The sequence below is a fragment of the Bos mutus genome, chromosome 28 (assembly GCF_027580195.1).
Source record: "Bos mutus isolate GX-2022 chromosome 28, NWIPB_WYAK_1.1, whole genome shotgun sequence".
In the NCBI taxonomy this organism is placed as follows: domain Eukaryota; kingdom Metazoa; phylum Chordata; class Mammalia; order Artiodactyla; family Bovidae; genus Bos; species Bos mutus.
The window spans coordinates 3,721,029-3,743,657 of NC_091644.1; the positions used below are offsets into that span (position 1 = coordinate 3,721,029).

At 38.4% G+C, this 22,629-nt stretch overlaps 1 protein-coding gene across 5 annotated transcripts in view; it reads left to right on the forward strand.

The window, feature by feature from the left end:
• Window positions 1-22,629, forward strand: part of CCSER2 (coiled-coil serine rich protein 2) — a 158,917-nt gene that overhangs the window by 51,935 nt on the left and 84,353 nt on the right. For all 5 annotated transcript variants that reach the window (XR_011463004.1, XR_011463003.1, XM_070364714.1 and 2 more), the window contains exon 4: window positions 15,186-15,276. Coding sequence is in view for 3 of the 5 variants with exons in the window: in XM_070364714.1 (XP_070220815.1) it covers window positions 15,186-15,276 (91 nt within the window). In the remaining 2 variants the exon portion in view is untranslated. The remainder of the gene's footprint in view (window positions 1-15,185; window positions 15,277-22,629) is intronic.

Sequence of the window (22,629 nt, forward strand, 5' to 3'; positions counted from 1 at the left end):
CATCCTCTTTAAAGTGTCTTTCACAGAGCAAAGTTTTAATAAATTCCCACTTAATTTTTTTTCTTTCACAGATCATGCTGTAGGTTGTATTGTTAAAAATCATCACCAAATGCAAGGTCATGTAGTTTTTCTACTTTGTTTACTTCAGTAAGTTTTATAGTCTTATGTTTTGCATTTTCGTCTGTGAGCCATATTGAGTTAGTTTTTGTGTAACACCCATGTTTGGGTTAATTTTTTTCAAGAAGTTTTGTCTAAGAGTTTGAGCACTGTTTGTTGAGAAGACTGTACTTTCCGAATTGAGTTCCGTTGCTCTTTTGTCAGAACCAGTTGAGTGTATGTATGTGTGTGGGCCTCCTTTGAGCTCACTGTTCTGTTTTGTTGATCTGTGTGTCTGTTCTTTCGCCAGTAACATACTGTGTTAATTATTGCCTTGTTATGTCTTATACTAAGTCTTGTGTTGTATAATAAAGAATTCAGCTGACTTTTGTTCTCAGTTTTTGTGTGGGAGCCTCTACATCTTTGGAAATTCCCAAGTGATAGGGGTGCTTTTGTTCATGGTGGGTCCTGATAGTTTATGCTTACAAGGTGACTCAGGCTGGGGGTAGGGCATGTGAGAAAAACCAAACATGCAGTTAGAAAGTTGGGGTGTTGAGCCCTCTGATAGTTTGACCTCCAGGGAGCGAGGGAACTGGGCTGGAGATTGCTTTGGTCATGCGGCCCATGATTCAAGCTCGCGTGTCTTTGCAACGAAACTCCAGTGAAAAGTCTGGATACCGAATCCCAGGTGCATGTCCCTGGTTAGCCATACTTTCTGCCTATTGTTATTCATCAGTTTGCCAAGGAGGTGACCTATTCTGACTCCATGGAGAGGGAACATGGAAGCTTCACGTTTGGGACCACCCTAGGCTTTGCCCCGTGTGTCTCTTCTTTTGGCTGGTCATGATTTATACCATGTGGACTATAATACAAGTGTAATCATAAAGTATAATCCTTTGCTGAGTGTCGTAAGTTGTTCTGGTGAACAACCTGATGGAATAGTTTGTTGTTTAGTTGCTAAGTCATGCCCAACTCTTTTGCGACCCCATGGACCATAGCCCACCAGTCTCCTCTGTCTGTGGGATTTCCCAGGTAAGAACGCTGGAATGGGTTTCCATTTCCTCCTCCAGGGGATCTTCCTGACCCAGGGATCAAACCAGCGTCTCCTGAGTTTTTGTGGGCAGATTCTTTACTGCTCAGCTACCAGGGAAGCCTTGAGGGAGTATTGGGAACCTCCAAGTTTGTAGTCAGTTAGGAAGTACAGGGCCTGGGAACCCCTGAGATTTTTTGGCCAATGGTGTCTGAATTAAATGTTAGTCTTATGTAAGACTGTCCCATTAACCTGTGAAGTTTGTGCTAACTCTGGATAGCTAATGTCGAAAGTCATTGTAGCTGGTGTCAGAAAAAAATGAAATATGCTACATCTAATTTGACTGACTGAAAGAAACATGTGGGAAGCAAAAGGATTAAAGGACTGGGAATGAAGAAATTTTGATTCTTGGATGGCTGTGTAGTCAGTGATCATATGAAACTGCAGCTGTGCTGTGATCTATTACTAAAGGCAAAAGTTTTGGAACAGAATTTAGAAATGGTGGTAGCTATAATCCCTAATGAGGTGACTCACTGGATACAGAAGAAAATGCAGAATAATAAGAAACAAACTGAATATATTATCCGTTGGCTATTGTTACTTGTAATAGCTAAAATGAAAGTAATACAGAGTGCTGGGGCTGATCGTGATGCTGGGCCAAGCTTAGATTTCAGTCTGATCTACTACCAATAGCTTTTAAAGCCAACCCTAATGGGAACGGTTATTCTAGGACAAAAGGCAGTACTCTTATGAACACTGGTTACCAGGAAGGTAGTAAAGTTATGAAACCGTAAAACTACTGAAACCAGGGGTTATAGTGCCAGGGAGTAGTCTTATATTGTGGGCTGTGCCATCAACTTCCTGAAGAACTTTTATTAAATGGATTGTGAGAGTGACTAATTTAGGAGTAGTATCTTTGGTTTTAAGTGTTTCAGAGTGGAAGAGAGTATTGGGTTGATATAGGTAGGACCCACAACTCACTTTAGAACCATCACAGATGGCTGTTCATAGTAGGTTACCTGGGGGAGTGGGTAGCCTGGTGGACTGGATAAAACCGACTGTAGTCTGTGTACCTGAGAAGAGAGACTGTGTTTCTTCCATAAATGCCAAGTGGAACATCACAGATGACGGGGCTGTGCCCTCTGTAGCAAGCCATGCTGGATTGACTTTATGATGATTGTATTATTTTTCTACTGAGTATGCCCCATAGTCAGGTCGTATCAACTCTTGTGATTAAGAGGACTCTTTTTACATGGGCACCTCATGAAATCATACAGTTGTAAAACCAAGCATCTGTCTAAGAAACCTTAATAGATTTGCCTTATTGATATTAAAGGTAAAAAAAAAAAGTCATTAACAAGAAAAAGGAGGAAAACAGAAGGGGAGAGCCAAGGGATTTGTCCCAGTAGGGGTTGATGTTTATGAGAAGTGGGGTGAATATATGGGACACTGATGAGGTTAAGATGAAGATGTTAATGCCGCACTGTTGAATGTTGAGTGTCCCAAGAGGAGCTGATGCTGGTTCTACAACCCCAAAGGGATCTCAGCTACACCATTCTATTTATCTCAGTTTGAAGGAATTTTAAAAGCTGACAAAGATGAAAATGAGGACTCTGACCTGGAATCACCTGGGACAGTAATCTGGTAGATTAGACAAAATGAAGATAGATGGACAAAAGGGACAGAGTCCCTTGGCTCTTACCCTCTGGGGAAAAGTGAGTGGGTGAAAGAGTCACCAGCTGTAGAAGAGACCTTTCTGTAGTCCTTGACACAGATACCCATGTACTTTGGTATCAAAACATGTTGATGAACAAGTCCTAAACTGGGACCCCTTTTAGATTGAGAGAAAATAGTAATGCTTGGGTTGATGGATTAAGGTGAAAGTACCAAGTGAAAGTTTAAGCAGGTTTTATGTAAAGTAATTGGTCCTGTTAACTGAATGTTTTATGGAAAAGGATATTATGCCCTTGGTAGTATTGTGAAGCCAAAGGTTTGATAAAATTTTAATAGAGGCTACTGTTAGGAATGCATAGTTGATGGTCCTATGAAGGTCTGAGAGTAATAATTCCACCACCAAAAATACAATTCTTAAAAACAGCTTGAGGATTTTTATCTTTATCTATTTGAAATAGTTTCTCTCTGAATGGTTATTCTATGAATTTGATGCACAAGTTAGACTTGTGTATATTATTTTACTTTTGATTTTTAGGGATTCGTTTAAGCATTATTTGCAATAGTAGAATATTGAAGACAGCATAACCCCCCAAATAACATTCGTAATACATAGGAATAGCATATTATAGAGGCTAAGTAGGCGAAACAGTATGATAATATAGATACTTGTTTAAAAGTTTCAAAATTTTATTTTTAATTAAATTAAAACTAAATTTATTTAAAAATAATTTAATTGTAATTTTGTGTATTAAATTTATTTTAAAAATAAGTTAAAAATAAGTAATTTTAAATCAGTAATTTATTAATTACTTAATTATTTAATTTTATATTGGTAATTTTAGTTAAATTAATACTCTATTTTAAATCAATAAATCTTAACAATGATGAATAGTTTAATTTTAATTTACGATCAACAATTTATTTCAAATTAATAATTTATTACTTAATTTTTAGAAAAAGTAAGCAAATATGAATATATTTACCGCCCTTCAACTTCTAAGCATATACATTATGCTTTTGCTGTTACAATTAGTTCTTTAATAAATAGCCTTGTCTTTTTGTATTTTGGGGATAGATATATAGAATTGTGATACTGTATTAAAGGTTAAATGTACAAGCAATTTTCTTAGATATTTGAGTAATATTTTTAAATTTTCAAAAGCTCTTTTTTATTCTTGAATGAAATTTCTTTCAACGTGAATGGTTAATTTTATGTTGAATGAAATTTCATTAGAAATGGATTTAGAAAACACAGAGGAACCAGAGATCAAACTGCCAACATCCTTTGGATCATCAAGAAAAGCAGGGGAGTTCCAGAAAACATCTATTTCTGCTTTATTGACTACACCAAAGCCTTTGATTCTGTGGATCACAACAAACTGTGGAAAAATTCTTGAAGAGATGGGAATACCAGACCATCTGACCTGCCTCCTGAGAAATCTGTATGCTGGTCAAGAAGCAACAGTTAGAACTGGACATGGAACAACAGACTGGTTCCAAATCAGGAAAGGAGTACGTCAAGACTGCATATTGTCACCCTGCTTGTTTAACTTATATGCAGAGTACATCATGCGAAATGCTGGGCTGGATGAAGCATAAGCTGGAATCAAGATTGCCGGGAGAAATATCAATAACCTCAGATCACCCCTATGGCAGAAAGTGAAGAAGAACTAAAGAGTCTCTTGAAAGTGAAAGAGGAGAGTGAAAAAGTTGGCTTAAAACTCAGCATTCAGAACAGTAAGATCATGGCATCCAGTCCCATCACTTCATGGCAAATAGATTGGGCAACAATGGAAAACAGTGAGAGACTATTTTTTTGGGCTCCAAAATCACTGCCAATGATGACTGCAGCCATGAAATCAAAAGATGCTTGCTCCTTGGAAGCTATGACCAACCTAGATAGCATATTAAAAAGCAAAGACATTGCTTTGCCAACAAAGGTCCGTCTAGTCAAGGCTATGGTTTTTCCAGTAGTCATGTATGGATGTGAGAGTTGGACTATAAAGAAAGCTGAGCACTGAAGAATTGATGCTTTTCAACTGTGGTGTTGGAGAAGACACTTGAGAGTCCTTTGGACTGCAGGGAGATCCAACCAGTCAATCCTAAAGAAAATCAGTCCTGATTATTCATTGGAAGGACTGATGCTGAAGCTGAAACTCCAATACTTTGGCCACCTGATATGATGGAGAACCGACTCACTGGAAAAGACTCTGATGCTGGGAAAGATTGAAGACAGGAGGAGAAGGGGACGACAGAGGATGAGATGGTTGGATGGCATCACTGACTCAATGGACTTGAGTTTGAGAAAGCTCTGGGAGTTGGTGATGGGCAGGGAGGCCTGGTGTGCTGCAATCCATGGGTCGCAAAGGGTTGACACAACTGAGCGAATGAACTAAACTGAAAGTGAACATTTCAGTGGCAGTTTGTGTAACCACTACCTCTCTTTAGTTCCAAAACACTTCATCAGCCCTCAGTAAACTTTGTACTCATTTATTAAGTAGTTACTCCCCATTCACCCTTTCCCAGCCTCTGAAAACCATCAATCTGCTTTTTGTATTAATTTACCTGTTTTGGATATTTCATATATAGAATCATACAACATGTGATCTTTCGTGCCCAGATCATTTACTTACCAGAATGTTTTTGAGGTTCTTCTGTATTTTTGTAGCATGTATTAAGAGTCCATTCCTTTTTAAAGTTGAATAATATTCCATCATATGTACATGCCATTCATCCATTGATGGACATAGTACATATGGGCTGTTTCTGCTATTTCGTTGTGAATAATACTGCTGTGAACATGTATGTACATGTGTTAGCTTAAGTATCTGCTTCAAATTTTTAAGATATATATATATATATATCTTTGAGTGAGATTGCTAGACTATGTAGTAATTCTGTGTTTAACTTTCTGAGGAACTGCTGAACTGTGTGTTTTTATTTTTTTTTAACTGTAGCTGAATCATTACATTCCCACCAGCAAAGTCTAAGTCTTCTAGTTTTTCTACATACTTGATGGTACTTGCTTACTGTTTTTTGTTCTTGTTTTTTTATTATAGTCAACCTACTGGATATTAAGTGGCATTCCATTGTGGTTTTGATTTATTTACATTTCCTAAATAAATAATAATGTTGAACATCTTTTTGTGTGCTTATTGGATATTTGTATATCCTTTTCAGTTAAAGTCTATTTGAGCCCTTTGCTCATTTAAAAACTGAGTTATTTGTGGTTTTATATATCCTGGATACTAGACTCTTACTTGATACGATTTGCAAGTTTTTTTTTTGATCTTATAGGTTGTCTTTTCACTTTATTGATAATGTCCTTTGATGCACAAAAGTTTTTATTTTTTTCACAAAAGTTTGTAATTTTGATGAATCCAATTTATTTTTTCTTTTATTGCTTCCACTTTTGATATTGTACCTAAGAATTTATTGCCCAATGCAAAGTCATAAAGATTCAGGTTCTTTCATGTTACCACACACATTTTATAATTATTTGTTCTAGTTCTATGAAAAATGGTGTTAGTATTTTGATAGTGATTGCATTCAATCTGTAGATTGCCTTGGGTAGTATGATTATGTTAACAATGTTAATTCTTCCAGTCCCTGAACACATACATCTCTCCATTTGTCTATGTCATCTTCAGTTTCTTCACTGTCTTATAGTTTTCAGAGTAAAAGTCATATTCCTATATATTTTATTCTTTTTGATGCAATTGTAAATGGGACTGTTTTCTTAATTTCTCTTTTGGATAGTTTGCTGTTTGTGTACAGAAATGCAACAGGTTTCTGTATATTAATTTTATATCCTGACACTTCAGTGAATTCATTTATTCTCAGTTTTTTGGTGGTTTCCTTAGAATTTTTTATATATAGTATCATGTCATCTATAAACAGTGACAGTTTTACTTTTTACTTTCCAATTTGATTTCCATTTATTATTTCTTCCTTGTCTGATTGCTGTGTCTTGGACTTTTAATACTATGTTAAATAAAAGTGGCAAGTGTGGGCATCTTTGTCTTGTTCCTGATCTTAGAGAAAATGCTTTTAAGTTTTCACTACTGAGTATGATATAAGCTTTAGGCTTATCATATATAGTTTTTATTATGTTGAGGTGTTTTCTCTCTATACCCACTTTCTGGAGAGTTTTTAATTGTAAATGGATGAATTTTGTTAAAAGCTTTTTCTGCGTCTGTTGAGATGACCATATGGTTTTTATCCATCTATTTGTTAATGTATTATATCACATTGATTTGCATATATTAAGCCATCTTTGTATCTCTGGGATAAATCCCACTTGATCAAAGTGTATGATTCTTTTAATGTGTTGTTGAATTTGGTTTGCTAGTGTTTTGTTGAGGATTTTTTCTTGTATTGCTATAAATTTCCTTTCTAGAGCTGCTTTTGCTGCATCTCATAGATATTGGAACATTGTGTTTCCATTTTTATTTGTCTCCAGGTTTTTGTTTTTTTTTCCCTTGATTTCTTCTGTGACCCAGTGTTTGTTCAGTAGCATATTCTTTAACTTCCATATGTTGTAGTTTTCTTTTTTTTCTTTCTTGTAGTTGATTTCTAGTGTCATAGTGTTATGATAGGAAAAAAATACTTTATGTGATTTCAGTTTTCTTAAATTTATTGATACTAGTTTTGTGACCTATGATATGATCTAACCTGGAGAATGTTTTATGTGCACTGGAAAGGGATTGTGTATCTTGCTCTTTTGAATGGCATGTCCTGTAGATAATTATTAAGTTCAGAGACTAATGCATTCTTTAAAGCCAGTGTTTCCTTACTAATTTTCTACCTGGATGATCTGTCTGTTGATGTACATGGGGTTTTAAAGTCCTCTGCTGCTACTGCTAAGTCACTTCAGTCGTGTCCAACTCTGTGCGACCCCATAGACGGCAGCCCACCAGGCTTTCCCGTCCCTGGGATTCTCCAGGCAGGAACACTGGAGTGGGTTGCCATTTCCTTCTCCAATGCATGAAGGTGAAAAGGGAAAGTGAAGTCTCTCAGTCATATCCAACTTGGACTGCAGCCTACCAGGCTCCTGCACCCATGGGATTTTCCAGGCAAGAGTACTGGAGTGGGTGCCATCGCCTTCTCCGTTAAAGTCCTCTACTATTACTGTATTACTGTCAGTTTCTCCTTTTGTGTTTGTTAATAATTATTTCCAATATTTAGGAGTTTTTCACTTAAATTGTTATACTTTCACCTTCAGAATTTTTATTTTTATTCCCTTATGTTCTATATCTTCACTGATATCCCATACTGAGATTTGAGCATATTTAAGATGGTTGATTTAAAGCCTTTGTCTATTAAGTTCAGTGCTTGCACTTCTCAGGGATCATTTTGGTTAGTTTTTTCTTTTTCCCTTCTGGATAGATGCTGCTTTCTTTGCATGTCTCTAAAAAGGTTTTTGTTGAAAACTAATCATTTTAAATATTTTAATTTAGCAATACTGGAAATCATATCCTTCGTCTTTAGGGTTTGTTTTTGTTACGTTTTTATAGGCTATAGTATAGTGTTTATTTTAGTGACTTTTCTAAAATAGAGAAGAGAGTGTGAATTTCTTCTCTTCTTGTCATGTATGGTCTATGAAGTGTGTTACTTTAGTTTATGTTTATTGAGTGTTTTATGCAGAGATTTCCTTGAATACCAAATGGCAAATAAAAAGAAAGAAAAAAGAGGGAGAGAGGGGGAGAGAGAGTAAGAGAAAGGGATTAAGGGAAAAAAGAAGATAAGGAGGCAGAGAAAGAAAAAAGAATTGAAAGTGAATTAAAAGACCTTACAGTCAAATTGAAAAAAAAAAAAAATCCTCCCAGTGACTCTGTCTGCACATTGGCTCAGTGTTGAGACAGTCCTTCAATACTTAGCCTGACCATTTACAGTTCTACCTTCGCCTTCATTTGCTCGTTTTTTTCTGGGCTAGAGATCAGCCAGAAGTGACAGCTTTGGGTTTTCTTACTTAGGTCTTTACTGAGAATACATTCTGCCCTGGGCATTTTTTGTGGCTTCTGAAATTCACAACATGGTGCTTTTGAATTACCTAATTTCCCAAAGAAATTCTCTCCCTAGCCTTTTTTTCTCAGTCTTTTAGTATTCTATGTTTCAACTATAATCTTTTGTCCCAGGGTGATATGGATTATTTATTTGACTTAAAATGTTTTTGACTAGTGCTCACAGCTTCTCTGCCTGAGTGAATTCCAAGTTGGGCAAAGCAATGATAAGCACTTTGTATTAGTCATTCAGGTAACCTCAGACAGGTTAGAGCAGACAGATACACTATTTCATGAATAAAGTTGCCACCCGTGCTCTTTGGAACCGGTAGCAGAATCCCACACTAGAAAGATCTGCTTTAAGTCTGCAGTCAAGCTGGGAAGGAGCATGTTGGAAAGGCCGATCTCAATAGTGATTGGAATGCAAATCATTACAGCAGTTCTGGGAAATGGTTTAGCAGTTCCTTATGAAGTTAAACACAGACGCACTATATCACCCAACAGTCCTACTCACCTGGGTATTTATTTATGCTAGAGAAATGAAAGCTTATGTTCACACAGAAACCTGTATGTGAATGTTCATAGTAGCTTTATTTATAATAACTGAAAACATGAAAAACCAAAGCATCCTTCAGTGAGTAAATGGATAGACAAACTGGTATGTTCATGCAGTGGAACACTTAGTTTTGTTTAGTTGCTGAGTTATGTCCAACTCTTTGCAACCTCATGGACTGTAGCCCGCCAGGCTCCTCTGTCCATGGAATTTCCCAGGCAAGAATACTGGAGTGGGTTGCCATTTCCTCCTCCAAGGGATCTTCCCGACCCAAGGATTGAACCTGTGTCTCCTGCGTCTCCAACATTGGCAGGCAGATTCTTTACCACTGAACCACCAGGGAAGCCCTACTCCTCAGTAAAAAAGTAACGAGTTAGTGATATATTCAGTCAATTTAGATTAATCATAAAGGCATTCTGCTGAGTGAAATAAGCCAGCTCCAAAAGGTTACATACTGTATGATTCCATTTATATGATATCCTTAAAAGACAAAACTAGTGATGGAGAATAGATCACTGTCTGCTAGGGGTGATGGGTGGAAGAGGGTGTAATTATAGCTGGATAGTACAAGGAAGTATCTTTGGGTGAAGAGATTATGTGTCTTGATTACATTGGTGTTTACACAAACTTATATGTGTTTTAAAATTCATAAACTATATAACAAAAGAAAAAATTAATTTTACCGGGTGGTGATTAATAGAAACTGGTGATGGTGTCCTTCATTTGTCAAAATCATTTAGGCTTTCTCCAATTTATTAGTGAAGGAGAAATTCATAGAAGGAAGCCCTGGCCCACCATCTGTTAGTTCACTCTTCTTGAATGGAAAAGCATTCTCAGAGACCAAGGAAGTTCTGTACACTTCTGCTAATATGTGTTCAGTCAGGGTTTTAATTCCAGTGGAACTTGTGGGAAGCCTCTGGAAGCCAGAGAGTATACAAATTTAGCTTTTCATTATCATACTCTCAGTTGATGGTTGTGCTAAGTGGTCTCTCAACTAAAACAGGTGTATGTGGATGTTGGCTCCCAACAAATGCAAGCTTGCCAGTGAGAGGAAGAGCCTGCCATCACAAACATGGGACAGGAACTCTTTCCCATGTTAAGCAGTCTCCATGCTTGTATGGCTTCCTTTCTTCCTATAATAATGCATTTCCTGGGATGTACAGATGACAGATTTCCAACCCAGTGAAGAAAAATTACAATAAATTTTTTCCCTTATCTCTTTGCTTGAATCCTTTCTGAAAGGTCTAATAATAATATCTCTGATACAGTTCTCAAAATTTGATATTGGAGAAGCAGAGACCTTCTGTAAAAATGAATATGGGAAAGACTGTCTAAGACAGATCTTAGAATCCTGTCTTCTCAGTCAGCATTGTCTCTCTTGTCAGACTCATTATTTGATAGCTTTCAGTTGTCAGTTATGTGAGTGACTCGCACACCTCAGATTTTTTTGCTCAACTCCACTCCCCTGTATATTTAGTTGTCTGGTGGACATCTCTTCTTGAAGGTGCAGCAGGATGTCAAAATTGTCAGGTTCTGATAGTGTATATTAATTTTTTATCTCTTATCAGATCTGGTTATCCTTTTCTAATACTTTATTTCAGTGAATGGAAGTCACTCATCTGTTTCTAAATCTAGGAACCAAGGAGTCATTCATGGCTCTTTTTTTACTTCTTGGTGAACTTTGGTCCTTTAGATCCTGACTCTTCTGTATGTCTTGTAATTGTTTATTCTTTCATTGTCATTGACGTTGATTATCATCAGGCTGTGTCATATGTTACATGGATTCTGCAATAACTGCTAAACTGTTTTCCCCCCATTTAAATCCATTGTCTATACTGCAAATAGAATAATGTTTCTTTAGTGCAGATCTCAATTTGTCACTTCATAAAATAAAGCTCAACAGTCATACCCTGTCATTGAAATACAGTCCAGATTCCTTAAGATGGCTTAAATAGTGGTTCATGATGTAGATGTACTTCTGGCCCTTCCCCTTACACTTTGTGTTTGAATGTTGTCTTAGTTCCAGTTACTATAACAAAATACCATAGACTGAGTGGCTCAATCGACAGACAATTATTTTGTACAGTTTTGGAACCTGCAAATTCTAGATGAAGGTATTGGCAGATTGAGTTCCTAGTGAAGGTCTCTTAACCTTTTAACAGAATCCTCATATGGTGGGTAGAGAGAATGTGTGCTCCTGTCTCTTTAACTTCGTATAAGTACTGCACTCAATATGTCAGCAAATCTGCAAAACTCAGCAGTGGCCGTAGGACTGGAAAAGGTCAGTTTTCATTCCAATTCCAAAGAAAGGCAATGCCAAAGAATGTTCACACTACCACACAATTGCACTCATCTTACATGCTAGCAAAGTACTGCTCAAAATTCTCCAAGCCAGGCTTCAACAATATGTGAAGTGTGAACTGTCATATGTTCAGGCTGGATTTAGAAAAGGCAAAATTGCCAACATCCATTGGATCATTGAAAAAGCAAGAGAGTTCCAGAAAAACATCTACTTTTACTTTATTGACTACACCAAAGCCTTTGACTGCGTGGATCACAACAAACTGGAAAATTCTTCAAGAGATGGAAATACCAGACCACCTGACCTGCCTCCTGAGAAATCTGTATGTAGGTCAAGAAGCAACAGTTCGAACTGGACATGAAACAACAGACTGGTTCCAAATTGGGAAAGGAGTATGTCAAGGCTGTATATTGTCACGCTGCTTATTTAACTTATATGCAGAATATATCATATGAAATGCAGGGCTGGATGAAGCCTAAGCTGAAATCAAAATTGCTGGGAGAAATATCAATAACCTCAGGTATGCAGATGACACCACCCTTATGGCAGAAAGTGAAGAACAAAAGAGCCTCTTGATGAAAGTAAAAGAGGAGAGTGAAAAGTTTGGCTTAATGTTCAACATTCAGAAAACTAAGATCATGGCATCTGGTCCCATCACTTCATGGCAAATAGATGGGGAAACAATGGAAACAGTGGCAGTCTTTATTTTGGGGGGGCTCCAAAATCACTGCAGATGGTGACTGCAGCCATGAAATTAAAAAATGCTTGCTCCTTAGAAGAAAAGCTATGACCAACCTAGACAGCATATTAAAAAGCATATTGTGTTGCCAAAAAAGGTCCGTCTAGTCAAAGCTATGGTTTTTCCAGTGGTCATGTACGGATTTGAGAGTTGGACTATAAAGAAAGCTGAGTGCTAGAGTACTGATGCTTTTGAACTGTAGTGTTGGAGAAGACTCTTGAGAGTCCCTTGGACTGCAAAGAAATCCAACTAGTCAATCCTGAAGGAAATCAGTCCTGAATACTCATTGGAAGGACTGATGCTGAAGCTGAAACTCCAATACTTTGACCACCTGATGTGAAGAATCAACTCTTCGGAAAAGACCCTGATGCTGGCAAAGATTGAAGGCGACAGGAGAAAGCGACGACAGAAGATGAGGTGGTTGGATGGCATCACCGATGTGATGGACATGAGTTTGAGAAAGCTCCGGGAGTTGGTGATGGACAGGGAAGCCTGGAGTGCTGCAGTCCATGCGGTTGCAAGGCCTTGGACATGACTGAGCGACTGAACTGAAGGACACTAAGCCATTATCGGGTCCCGACCATCATGACTTTGTCTAAACCTATTAATAATTATCTCCCAAAGGCCCTATTTCCAAATATCCTCATATTGGGGTTTAGAACTTCAACATATGAATTTTGGGGAATGCACACACAAACATCCAGTCTGTAACTAGTTTTAATGGTCTACTTGAGGTTATTTGAATAAAACAGGTCAGCAGACTGTCCTGTATGCCAGATTTGACCAATCACCTGATTTTTCACAGCCTGAAAACTAAGAATGTTTTTTACACCTTCAGAGGTTATAGTTTAAATGGTTTTATAAATACCTGCATAATATACTTGATTCTGTCTGTAAGCTTGTAAAATCTGTAATACTTACTTTTCATCTTTAAAAAAATTTTTTGCCAACATTTAGAGTGATGATGTGTTTTGCTTCCTTGCCCTTACTATACTGTTATTGCAGAAGGTAGTCTCCTCTTCCATGTTTTCGAGGCCAAATTTGTTGTTCCTTAGGTGGTCTCGACTTGAATTTGTTTTACGTTGACTCTAATTTGCTAAAACTTATATCCATCTGATGAACCCTCGTGACACTTGGACATTACCATACTATGAAGAACTGTGTGTTTGAGGGAAGACAGGTAACCTTGGAGGGCTGTTGTGCCTTTGTTAAATTAACATTTGTTAACTAGAGCCCCAAGGTGTTGGCTGGTGAACCCCAATTCAAGAAATGATCACATGGGAACTTGAAGTATAAAAGTTTATTGCTCACAGGTCCTGGAGCAAGGACATGGCATGTGTTGAGGAGCCGTGCAAGGGCAGACAGAGTGGCAGGAGCCTGGGGCATGCGCTTTTATCATCAGGGTCCATGGCTGGAGTGCTTTGAAGGTTCCAGGGTTGTGGCTGGCTTGGTCAGTTCAAACCAGAAAGCGCAGGGTTTTCATAATCTCTGTGGTGGTCTCATCTAAGGTCGCATAAGGGGCAGTACCTGGGAGACAGGGGAGACCATTGCTCAGAAGGGCTGCTGGAGAAGCCCTGTTAGGAACTTACATTTGCTTGTGACTCTGGCTGTTATCGGGGATGAGGTTGGGGAAGGGACCACTTTCAGTCCAAGACCCCTGCAGGCTGCTTGGCCAAACAAAAATGGATGCCACGGCAGCAATATCATGGAGTGTTTTAGCTAAACTCAACTAAGATAGGGATTGTCTTTTACCCAGGGTTGTGCCTTGTGTATATTGGTTTTTATATGTGTTGAATTTTTGAAGGTGTGTTTTGTGTTGCCTCATGGAGGCGGGATAACTCCCCTCCACCCAAGTTTGTTTTGGTGTGAGGACAGATGGTGCTATACATGTAGCAAGAGAATGTGGAAAGACGTACTCACACAGTGAGACTTTCTGGGAACACTAGGGCAGGCACCCAAACTACTCCAGATTGGCTTGAGTGAAGAGGGAAGAGGCAGGTGGTTGTGGTTATTACTGTGGTTAGTGGATGGGCTGAACTGAGGATTCCCACGTGGAGGCTAGATATGCGTGCTTTGAACTTCCCTGATCTTGCTAGAAGAGGTTGACATTTTTCAGTGTGAAATTTTGCTTATTATAAAAGCAGTATGTCCTTATTATGAAATAAAGTGTAAAAAGTCACAGTCAAAAGGAATACAAAGAGCATAAGCACATGTTGTCTCATGTAGTAGAAAATAATAACAATTCTTTGGTATATCACCATTTGGACATTTAAATGTGCTTTTCAGCATTAAAGATGAAGTCATATTGTACAGATGTAATTGCTTCCCCCCACCATTTTACAGAACGTCTTTCCATGTGTCTAGATAAATTTCTGAAGCATCAAATATAATGATTTATTATTGATGAATGTTAATGTGATTTTCTGTGCATTAGTTTCCTCATCTATAATATGGAGATTATATTAGTCAGAAAATCAAAGTGAAGACTAAAATTAATTAATACCTGTAAAGTGCTTAGAACAATATCCTACAGGTAATGAACACTGTGTAAGTTTTTAAAATGCAAATAAAAACCAACTGGTGGGGAAGAAGACTAGGGAAAGGATGTTAAAATAGCTTAACCAAGCAAACCAGTTGAATTTATGTTTTTCATTTAAAGATTGTGTCTTTAAAATCTTTTCTTAACCATACAAACATTGAGTAAAATCAAGTTCTCATATATCAGTGTTCAGAAATAATGATTATACTGAGCTAGGTTATAGCATTATTTTTTTTGCTTTTGTTGCCAGGATATTCTGAATAATCTTGAATCATGTGACCTTGAGGATGATGACCTTATGCTTGATGTGGATCTGCCTGAGGATACACCTCTTGAAAATGGTGAGTGTGGATAATATTGAAGCTCCAGAGCTACTTGACAATACCCAGTTTGGTATTTAATATCTACAGACTTCCTAATCTCTGGAAGTAGCCTTTTCAGACTAAGAATCAGTCTTAAGTGACATTAAATAGGTTCATTTGCACACTTGTTTAAATGTTTAAGACCTGACTTTGTAGGTCTTAGGTATATACTCTATGTGATCCATTGTGTACCTGTATCATAAAGTAACTGGTAGATAGTATTTGTCCTTTTATTCCCTTTGTGCCTACTCACTTTTTCTTCCCTTTGTCTCATTTGGATTTTAAGGAGAAATAAATTTAGAGAAAAAGAAATACCTTTTGTCTTATGAAACAGTAGTAAAGATCATTAAGTTAATAAATATTAAAAAAAAACCACGATGGTGACCTGAGTTAATCATTTTATTCTTTTTACTCGCAAATTCAGTCTGTCTTTGTCTTTGGATCCCAGTAACTTCTGAAGTGGGGCTTTAGATAATCCGTGTAAAAGACGGGCCTGGATGCTCTTGCCTCTACTGATGTAGCATTTGTAGGATTTTCTATCTTGAAGACTGGTTAAGAACCAGAGAGTAGCCTGGGAAGCCCCTGGGGCAAAGATTGAAATGGGATCCTCCTGGTAAGAAGTATCTCAGAGAGCTGTGGCTTCTTTGTCAGTCCGCACTTGCCAGGTTTCTTGACTTTCTGCGGCAGGGGTAGTAGAACTAAAAAGGGTAGTAGAGCCCTTTTATACCCAGTGCTAGAAGAATACAAGGGTAGTTTTCAGAGAGGCTGGTTGGTGGTTCTAGTGCTTTACTGAGGTTCTAGGAGCCTGCTTGCTGCTTGCTTTGGTCATACTAGTCAGGCTTATTTTTTCTCCCTTACTTCTAGGATGCTGCATAATAATCACTCTCAGAATCTCAGTGGCTTTCAAAATAAACACTAATTTTTTGTTTTCTTGAATCTGTGGATTAGCTGGGACAGTTCAGTCTGCGGGACTGAGTTTAGGTCTACTCATATCTTCTTCATTTTGAAACCAGGACTCCTTGGAGCAGGACATGCTCATGGTAAATAGCAAGCAGAAGGACAACAGGGAGAGCAGAAATATGCGTATAATATCTCTTAAAACTAATCACTTAGAACCAGTCCACTGACAGGTTACAGTGTCAGTAACCCTAACACCTAACACCTGGGGACTGGGAAGTGTACTCTGCTCACTGTGTGAATCTCTGTGGTGGAGGACGTTGGATATGTAAGTCTATTGAAGGACAGTGTGGAGCTGAGAACACTATCTATTCTTCTTCCACAGGGACAGAGACTGTTGCATCTTCTTATGGTTCTGCTGTCACTTGGGATACTCCAGCAGTCAGTGCTGAGTTCTAGCCAACTGAGAAAGAAAGGTCACAGCCAATACCCGGGAAGAGGAACAGGGAAGACAGCAGAATGGGATTAGAGTGGCCCAAAGAGATAATAACAAGGGCATTTAGATTCCACTGCAGGGCAGTGCTTTCTGGAGCTTATAAAAGATTTCCCAATAGAACAATAGATGACAGAAAGCTTAGCCACTTTTGAAATCTAAATTAGTGTCCTGGAAGATCAAATGGAAAAAATATTGTAGAATACAGAGGAAAAGCATAAACCATTAACAATTATAGGAGAAAAGTTAATGAGACTTTGTCATCTAAAAGATTTAATGTGAAGATTTTAGGGCTGGTATTGAGGGTGGCTCAGCTGGTAAAGAATCCTCTTGCAATGCCAGAGACCCCAGTTTGATTCCTGGGTTGGAAGATCCCCTGGAGAAGGAATAAGTTAACCACTCCAGTGTTCTTGGGCTTTCCTGGTGGTTCAGATGGTAAAGAATATGCCTGTACTGCGGAGACCTGGGTTCGATCCCTGGGTTGCGAAGACCTCCTGGAGGAGGGCATGGAACCAACTCCAGTATGCTTGTCTGGAGAATCCTCATGGACAGAGGAGCCCGGTGGGCTTCAGTCCATGGGGTTGCAAAGATTTGGACATGACTCAGCAACTAGGCGCGCACACACACACACACATACACACACACACACACACACAGTGAGAAAGGAAGGATTTACCTCCATGAAATACATTACATCCTTGATAATGGATTTTACTTTGACAGAGCTATAACAACTTCTCTCTGGAAGCCTGAGCTAAATCAGGAAGCAGAGAGATGGTGTTGATCTTAGAGCCTGCCTCATCTTTCAGTTCAGTTCAGTTCAGTCGCTCAGTCATGTCTGACTCTTTGCGACCCCAGGGACTGCAGCACGCCAGGCCTTCCTGTTCATCACTGACTCCAGGAGACTACTCAGGCTCATCTCCATTGAGTCGGTGATGGCATCCAACCACCTCATCCTCTGTCACCCTTCTCCTCCCACCTTCAATCTTTCCCAGCATCAGGATCTTTTCAAATGAGTCAGTTCTTCACATCAGGTGGCCAAAGTATTGGCGCTTCAGCTTCAACATCAGTCCTTCCAATGAATACTCAGGACTGATCTCCTTTAGGATGGACTGGTTGGAGCTCCTTACAGTCCAAGGGACTCTCAAGAGTCTTCTCCAACACCACAGTTCAAAAGCATCAGTTCTTCAGTGCTCAGCTTTCTTTATAGTCCAGCTCTCACATCCGTACATGACTACTGGAAAAACCATAGCCTTGACTAGATGGGCCTTTGTTGGGAAAGTAATGTCTCTGCTTTTTAATATGCTGTCTAGGTTGGTCATAACTTTTTTTCCAAGGAGCAAGTGTCTTTTAATTTCATGGCTGCAGTCACCATCTGCAGTGATTTTTGAGCCCCCCCAAAATAAAGTCTGCCACTGTTTCCACTGTTTCGCCATCTATTTGCCATGAAGTGATGGGACCAGATGCCATGATCTTAGTTTTCTGAATGTTGAGCTTTAAGCCAACTTTTTCACTCTCCTCTTTTACTTTCATCAAGGCTTTTTAATTCCTCTTCACTTTCTGCCATAAGGGTGGTGTCATCTGCATGTCTGAGGTTATTGATATTTCTCCCGGCAATCTTGATTCCAGCTAGTGCTTCTTCCAGCCCAGCGTTTCTCATGATGTACTCTGCATATCAGATAAATAAGCAGGGTGACAAGATACAGCCTTGACATACTCCTTTTCCTATTTGGAACCAGTCTGTTCCACGTCCAGTTCAAACTGTTGCTTCCTGACCTGCATACAGATTTCTCAAGAGGCAGGTCAGGTGGTCTGGTATTCCCATCTCTTTTAAGAATTTTCCACAGTTTGTGATGATCCACACAGTCAAAGGCTTTGGCATAGTCAATAAAGCAGAAGTAGATGTTTTTCTGGAACTCTCTTGCTTTTTCAATGATCCAGCGGATGTTGGCAATTTAATTTCTGGTTCCTCTGCCTTTTCTAAAACCAGCTTGAACATCTGGAAGTTCACGGTTCATGTATTGCTGAAGCCTGGCTTGGAGAATTTTTAGCATTATTCTGCTAGCGTGTGAGATGAGTGCAATTGTGCGGTAGTTTGCACATTCTTTGGCATTGCCTTTCTTGGGATTGAAAACTGACCTTTTCCAGTCCTGTGGCCACTGCTGAACTTTCCCAATTTGCTGGCATATTTGAGTGTAGCACCTTCACGGCACCATCTTTTAGGATTTGAAATAGCTCAACTGGAATTCCATCACCTCCATTAGCTTTGTTCGTAGTGATGCTTCCTAAGGCCCACTTGACTTCACATTCCAGGATGTCTGGCTCTAGGTGAGTGATCACACCATCGTGATTATCTGGGTCGTGAATATCTTTTTTGTACAGTTCTTCTGTGTATTTTTGCCACCTCTTCTTAATATCTTTTGCTTTTGTTAGGTCCATACCATTTTTGTCCTTTTTTAAGCCCGTCTTTGCATGAAATGTTCCCTTGATATGTTTGATTTTGTTGAAGAGATCTCTAGACTTTCCCATTGTATTGTTTTCTTCTATTTCTTTGCACTGATTACTGAGGAAGACTTTCTTTTTTTTTTTTTTTGAGGAAGACTTTCTTATCTCTCCTTGCTATTCTTTGGAACTCTGCATTCAAATGGATATATCTTTCCTTTTCTTCTTTGCTTTCACTTCTCTTCTATTCACAGCTATTTGTAAGCCCTCCTCAGACAGCCATTTTGCCTTTTTGCATTTCTTTTTCTTGGGGCTGTTCTTGATCCCTGCCTCCTGTACAGTGTCATGAACCTCCGTCCATAGTTCATCAGGCACTCTGTCTATCAGATCTAGGCCCTTAAATCTATTTCTCACTTCCACTGTATTAGGTAGCCTTAAGAGGCATCAAAGATAAAACAGTATTTAGGTTTGGTATTACTGGGAAGGAGGGAATGACTTTTCTCTTTATAGCTCTGAAGTCCTGAATGACTATACCCACTGCCCTTGAGGTTTTCTGTTGGGAGGATAGGAATGTTATACGGATTAGTACAAAATTTAAGGAGTCTTCGGGTTTTAGTTCCCTTGAGCTTCTGGTTTTTGAAGCTGTTGTGCAGATATGAGTAGAATTAGGGATGGATCACTCTGGATTTGATGGGTTCAGCCTCTCTCATTCTGCCAATATCAGTGGTATTTTTGTCAATAAGAAGACTGGCACCTTGTTGAGATCTGCACTTTGGGTTTGATTTGGACACAAGTTTGCTGTGACTTCATTATGAAAAGGAGAATCTTCTGGGATTTTAAGGAAGAGGCCATGAGGAGAATATTTCTCTGGCAGTTGCATTTCTGTACATATTAAGGTAGCATATGTGGTAGCACAGACAAGGAAGGAAGATTTGTGGTCAAATGTTCCTTGGACAGTTTTGAGCTAGGATTTGAGAACTGTCTGAGTATTGGAGATAGCTACACTGGGTGGTTTAGTGACACTGAAGGGGAGGATATATAACAGTCATAGGGTTAAAAGTTGGTATTATAGTATACCAATATACTATATAAATATAGCAATAATATATTTGCAAGGTTGTCCTTTACGGTTTAGAAAAATTTATCTTTGAATTTAAGGGTAAAGCCAGAAATTGGGGGCTTGATTTCCCCCTCAGAATACTCTGGTTAGTCACTCGCTTACTTTTTCTCTTTTATTTCCTAGGCAGTGCAAGACTCTTCATTTTTTTCTTTAGTGCCCTGCTATTTATATTAATGGTATCTATAAGTATATTAAGAGACCTCTTTCTCCAGTGCTTAATTTATAGGAGTGGAGGCATCTAGTTTTTATATGTGAAAGACATAATTTATTCTGAGCCTTATTCTGCTTCTTTCTAAGGCTCTTTCTAACCATTGGAAGTCTGGCAATGAGGCTGTTTACCCAATTGCTGCCTTAAAATCTTTTACAGAAAGTGAAGAGGGAGACAAGATCATATCACTTTCAGAATCTACTTCTGAATGTTCTCTAAGGGTGGTCAGTCTAAATCTAGTGGATTTTGAAATCTGCAGTGGATTTTATTCTTTCTTTGCTTATAGAACTAAATAAGAGCCCTTTTTGTGTTCACAGAAAATTCTTTTTTGGCAGCTTCTGAAAGTCCTTTTCCAACTTCTTCTGATTTCAGCTGCAGTTGTTGTAGTTTATGACACACGATCCCTAAATATGGCACCTTGGCATACTGGATATTTTAAGCTGAAAGAGTTTGAGAAAGTGGCAGAAATAGGAACGTGATTCTGATTTTCTCCTCCTATTGTCCATCGTCCCTGAAACAGGTCATAAAATCCTCATGTAAGAGGTGCCCTCCCCATACCTATAGGAAAAGACCATCCTTATCTCTGAAGACAGATTAAGATCCTAACAAACAAACCTTTGCTAAGCTTCTCCAGTCTACCATGCTTATTCATACTTCCTGCCATATTCCTTCTCCACTCTTCTTTGAGCCTAGCATAAAAATACACAGGTCTAACTGTTTCTTTGGGTCTTGTCTTTTTCCTCAAGAAGGCTCGCATGTCACGTATTAGATAAGTCTGTATGCTTTTTTTCCCGTTAATATATCTTGTCTGTTTTATTTTCAGACCCAAAGAGAGTTGAGAAAAACTTCCCTCCTGTATACAATCATGGGTTTGTAAGTCCACTTTAGGTTTTTCACACTGCCTTTTCCATTCTTTTTTTTTTTTTGTTCCTAAAGTTCCCTCTTATGTAGGAATTAATTGGTATAGACATAGGGGCCCTGGATTATCACTTCCTAAAACTGTTTAAATTCCTCTGCATATATCTCCTAAACTTGTTTAGACCTTAGAAAGTATATAGCCATGGCTCTCAGCTCAGAATGAGACCAGATCTAAAAATTCACCTTAAGGAGTTTTCCCCTCTTCTGCAGGAAGATTAACTTTAAGAGGTATAGAGCTTCTGAGGCTTCTGGCCAGCTTGAGGGGGTAGGGAAAGGAGGGCAGAGGGAGAGAGGGGGCAGAAGGAAATCAAACACAGAATGAGGGAAGGAGGAGTAAAAGGCAAAAGGACTTTAGATTTGAGCTGTGATTTAGGAGAATCTAAAGAGAGAGATCGTTCTCTTCTACATTTTTCTTTTACCTTGGTCAAGGAATCTCTTAAGGAGATAGTTCTAGAATCTGAATTTCTTTTAGCAAACCAGTGGGTATTTGAGGTTTGCTTCCTTTTTGCTCTAAAGGGTCACTCGAATGAGCAGTTGTGTTATGTATGTGTATCACTTTATTTTCTTGCTCAGGCTCTTCTGATGCTCGCTCAGTGCCTGCAGATCAGTGCCTGACATTTGGCACATTCGTAGTGTCATCTTAAGGTTTATTTATGAAATTTTCACAGTGTATGTTTTGTTAGATGTACTCTTTATGTGTTCTGTTTTAAACTTTTTTCTGTTGAAAAAGATGTCTTTCATTGCTTCCTGAATCCTATCCCACTGAGTTATGGTGTCTATTAAGTTATACATATTTCATGTTGTTTCCTAAGGCCACGTTTTTGTTAAACATTTTATTGGGGTAATAATCATAGGAGGTCAGTAGTACTGTTTTTGATCACTTTTTAGTTACTATATTTTTTTCTGGAAATTTTCTTTTTCAGTACTAATGGTGTTTAGTAATAACAGGTTCATGGTTTTTTTTTTTAACATGAGCTTTTCTTCTTTCAAGCCAAATTTCATCTAAAAGCTTTCCTGTTCAGATTGTAAAACCTCCTGCACAATACATTTTTCCCAGACTTTGTGATGTATATAATTTCTTCCTGCTATCTTCAGAGCTAGTTGTTAGTCATACATAGAAATACTATGTGTTATTGGTCATTATTTTCTTAGAAGTTTAAGTTATCAGAGGAAGAATCTAGGTTACTTTTGGCATCACATTTTATCCCTTATCAAATTAGAAGAAATGGGTATGATGAATGTTAGATGTAGACA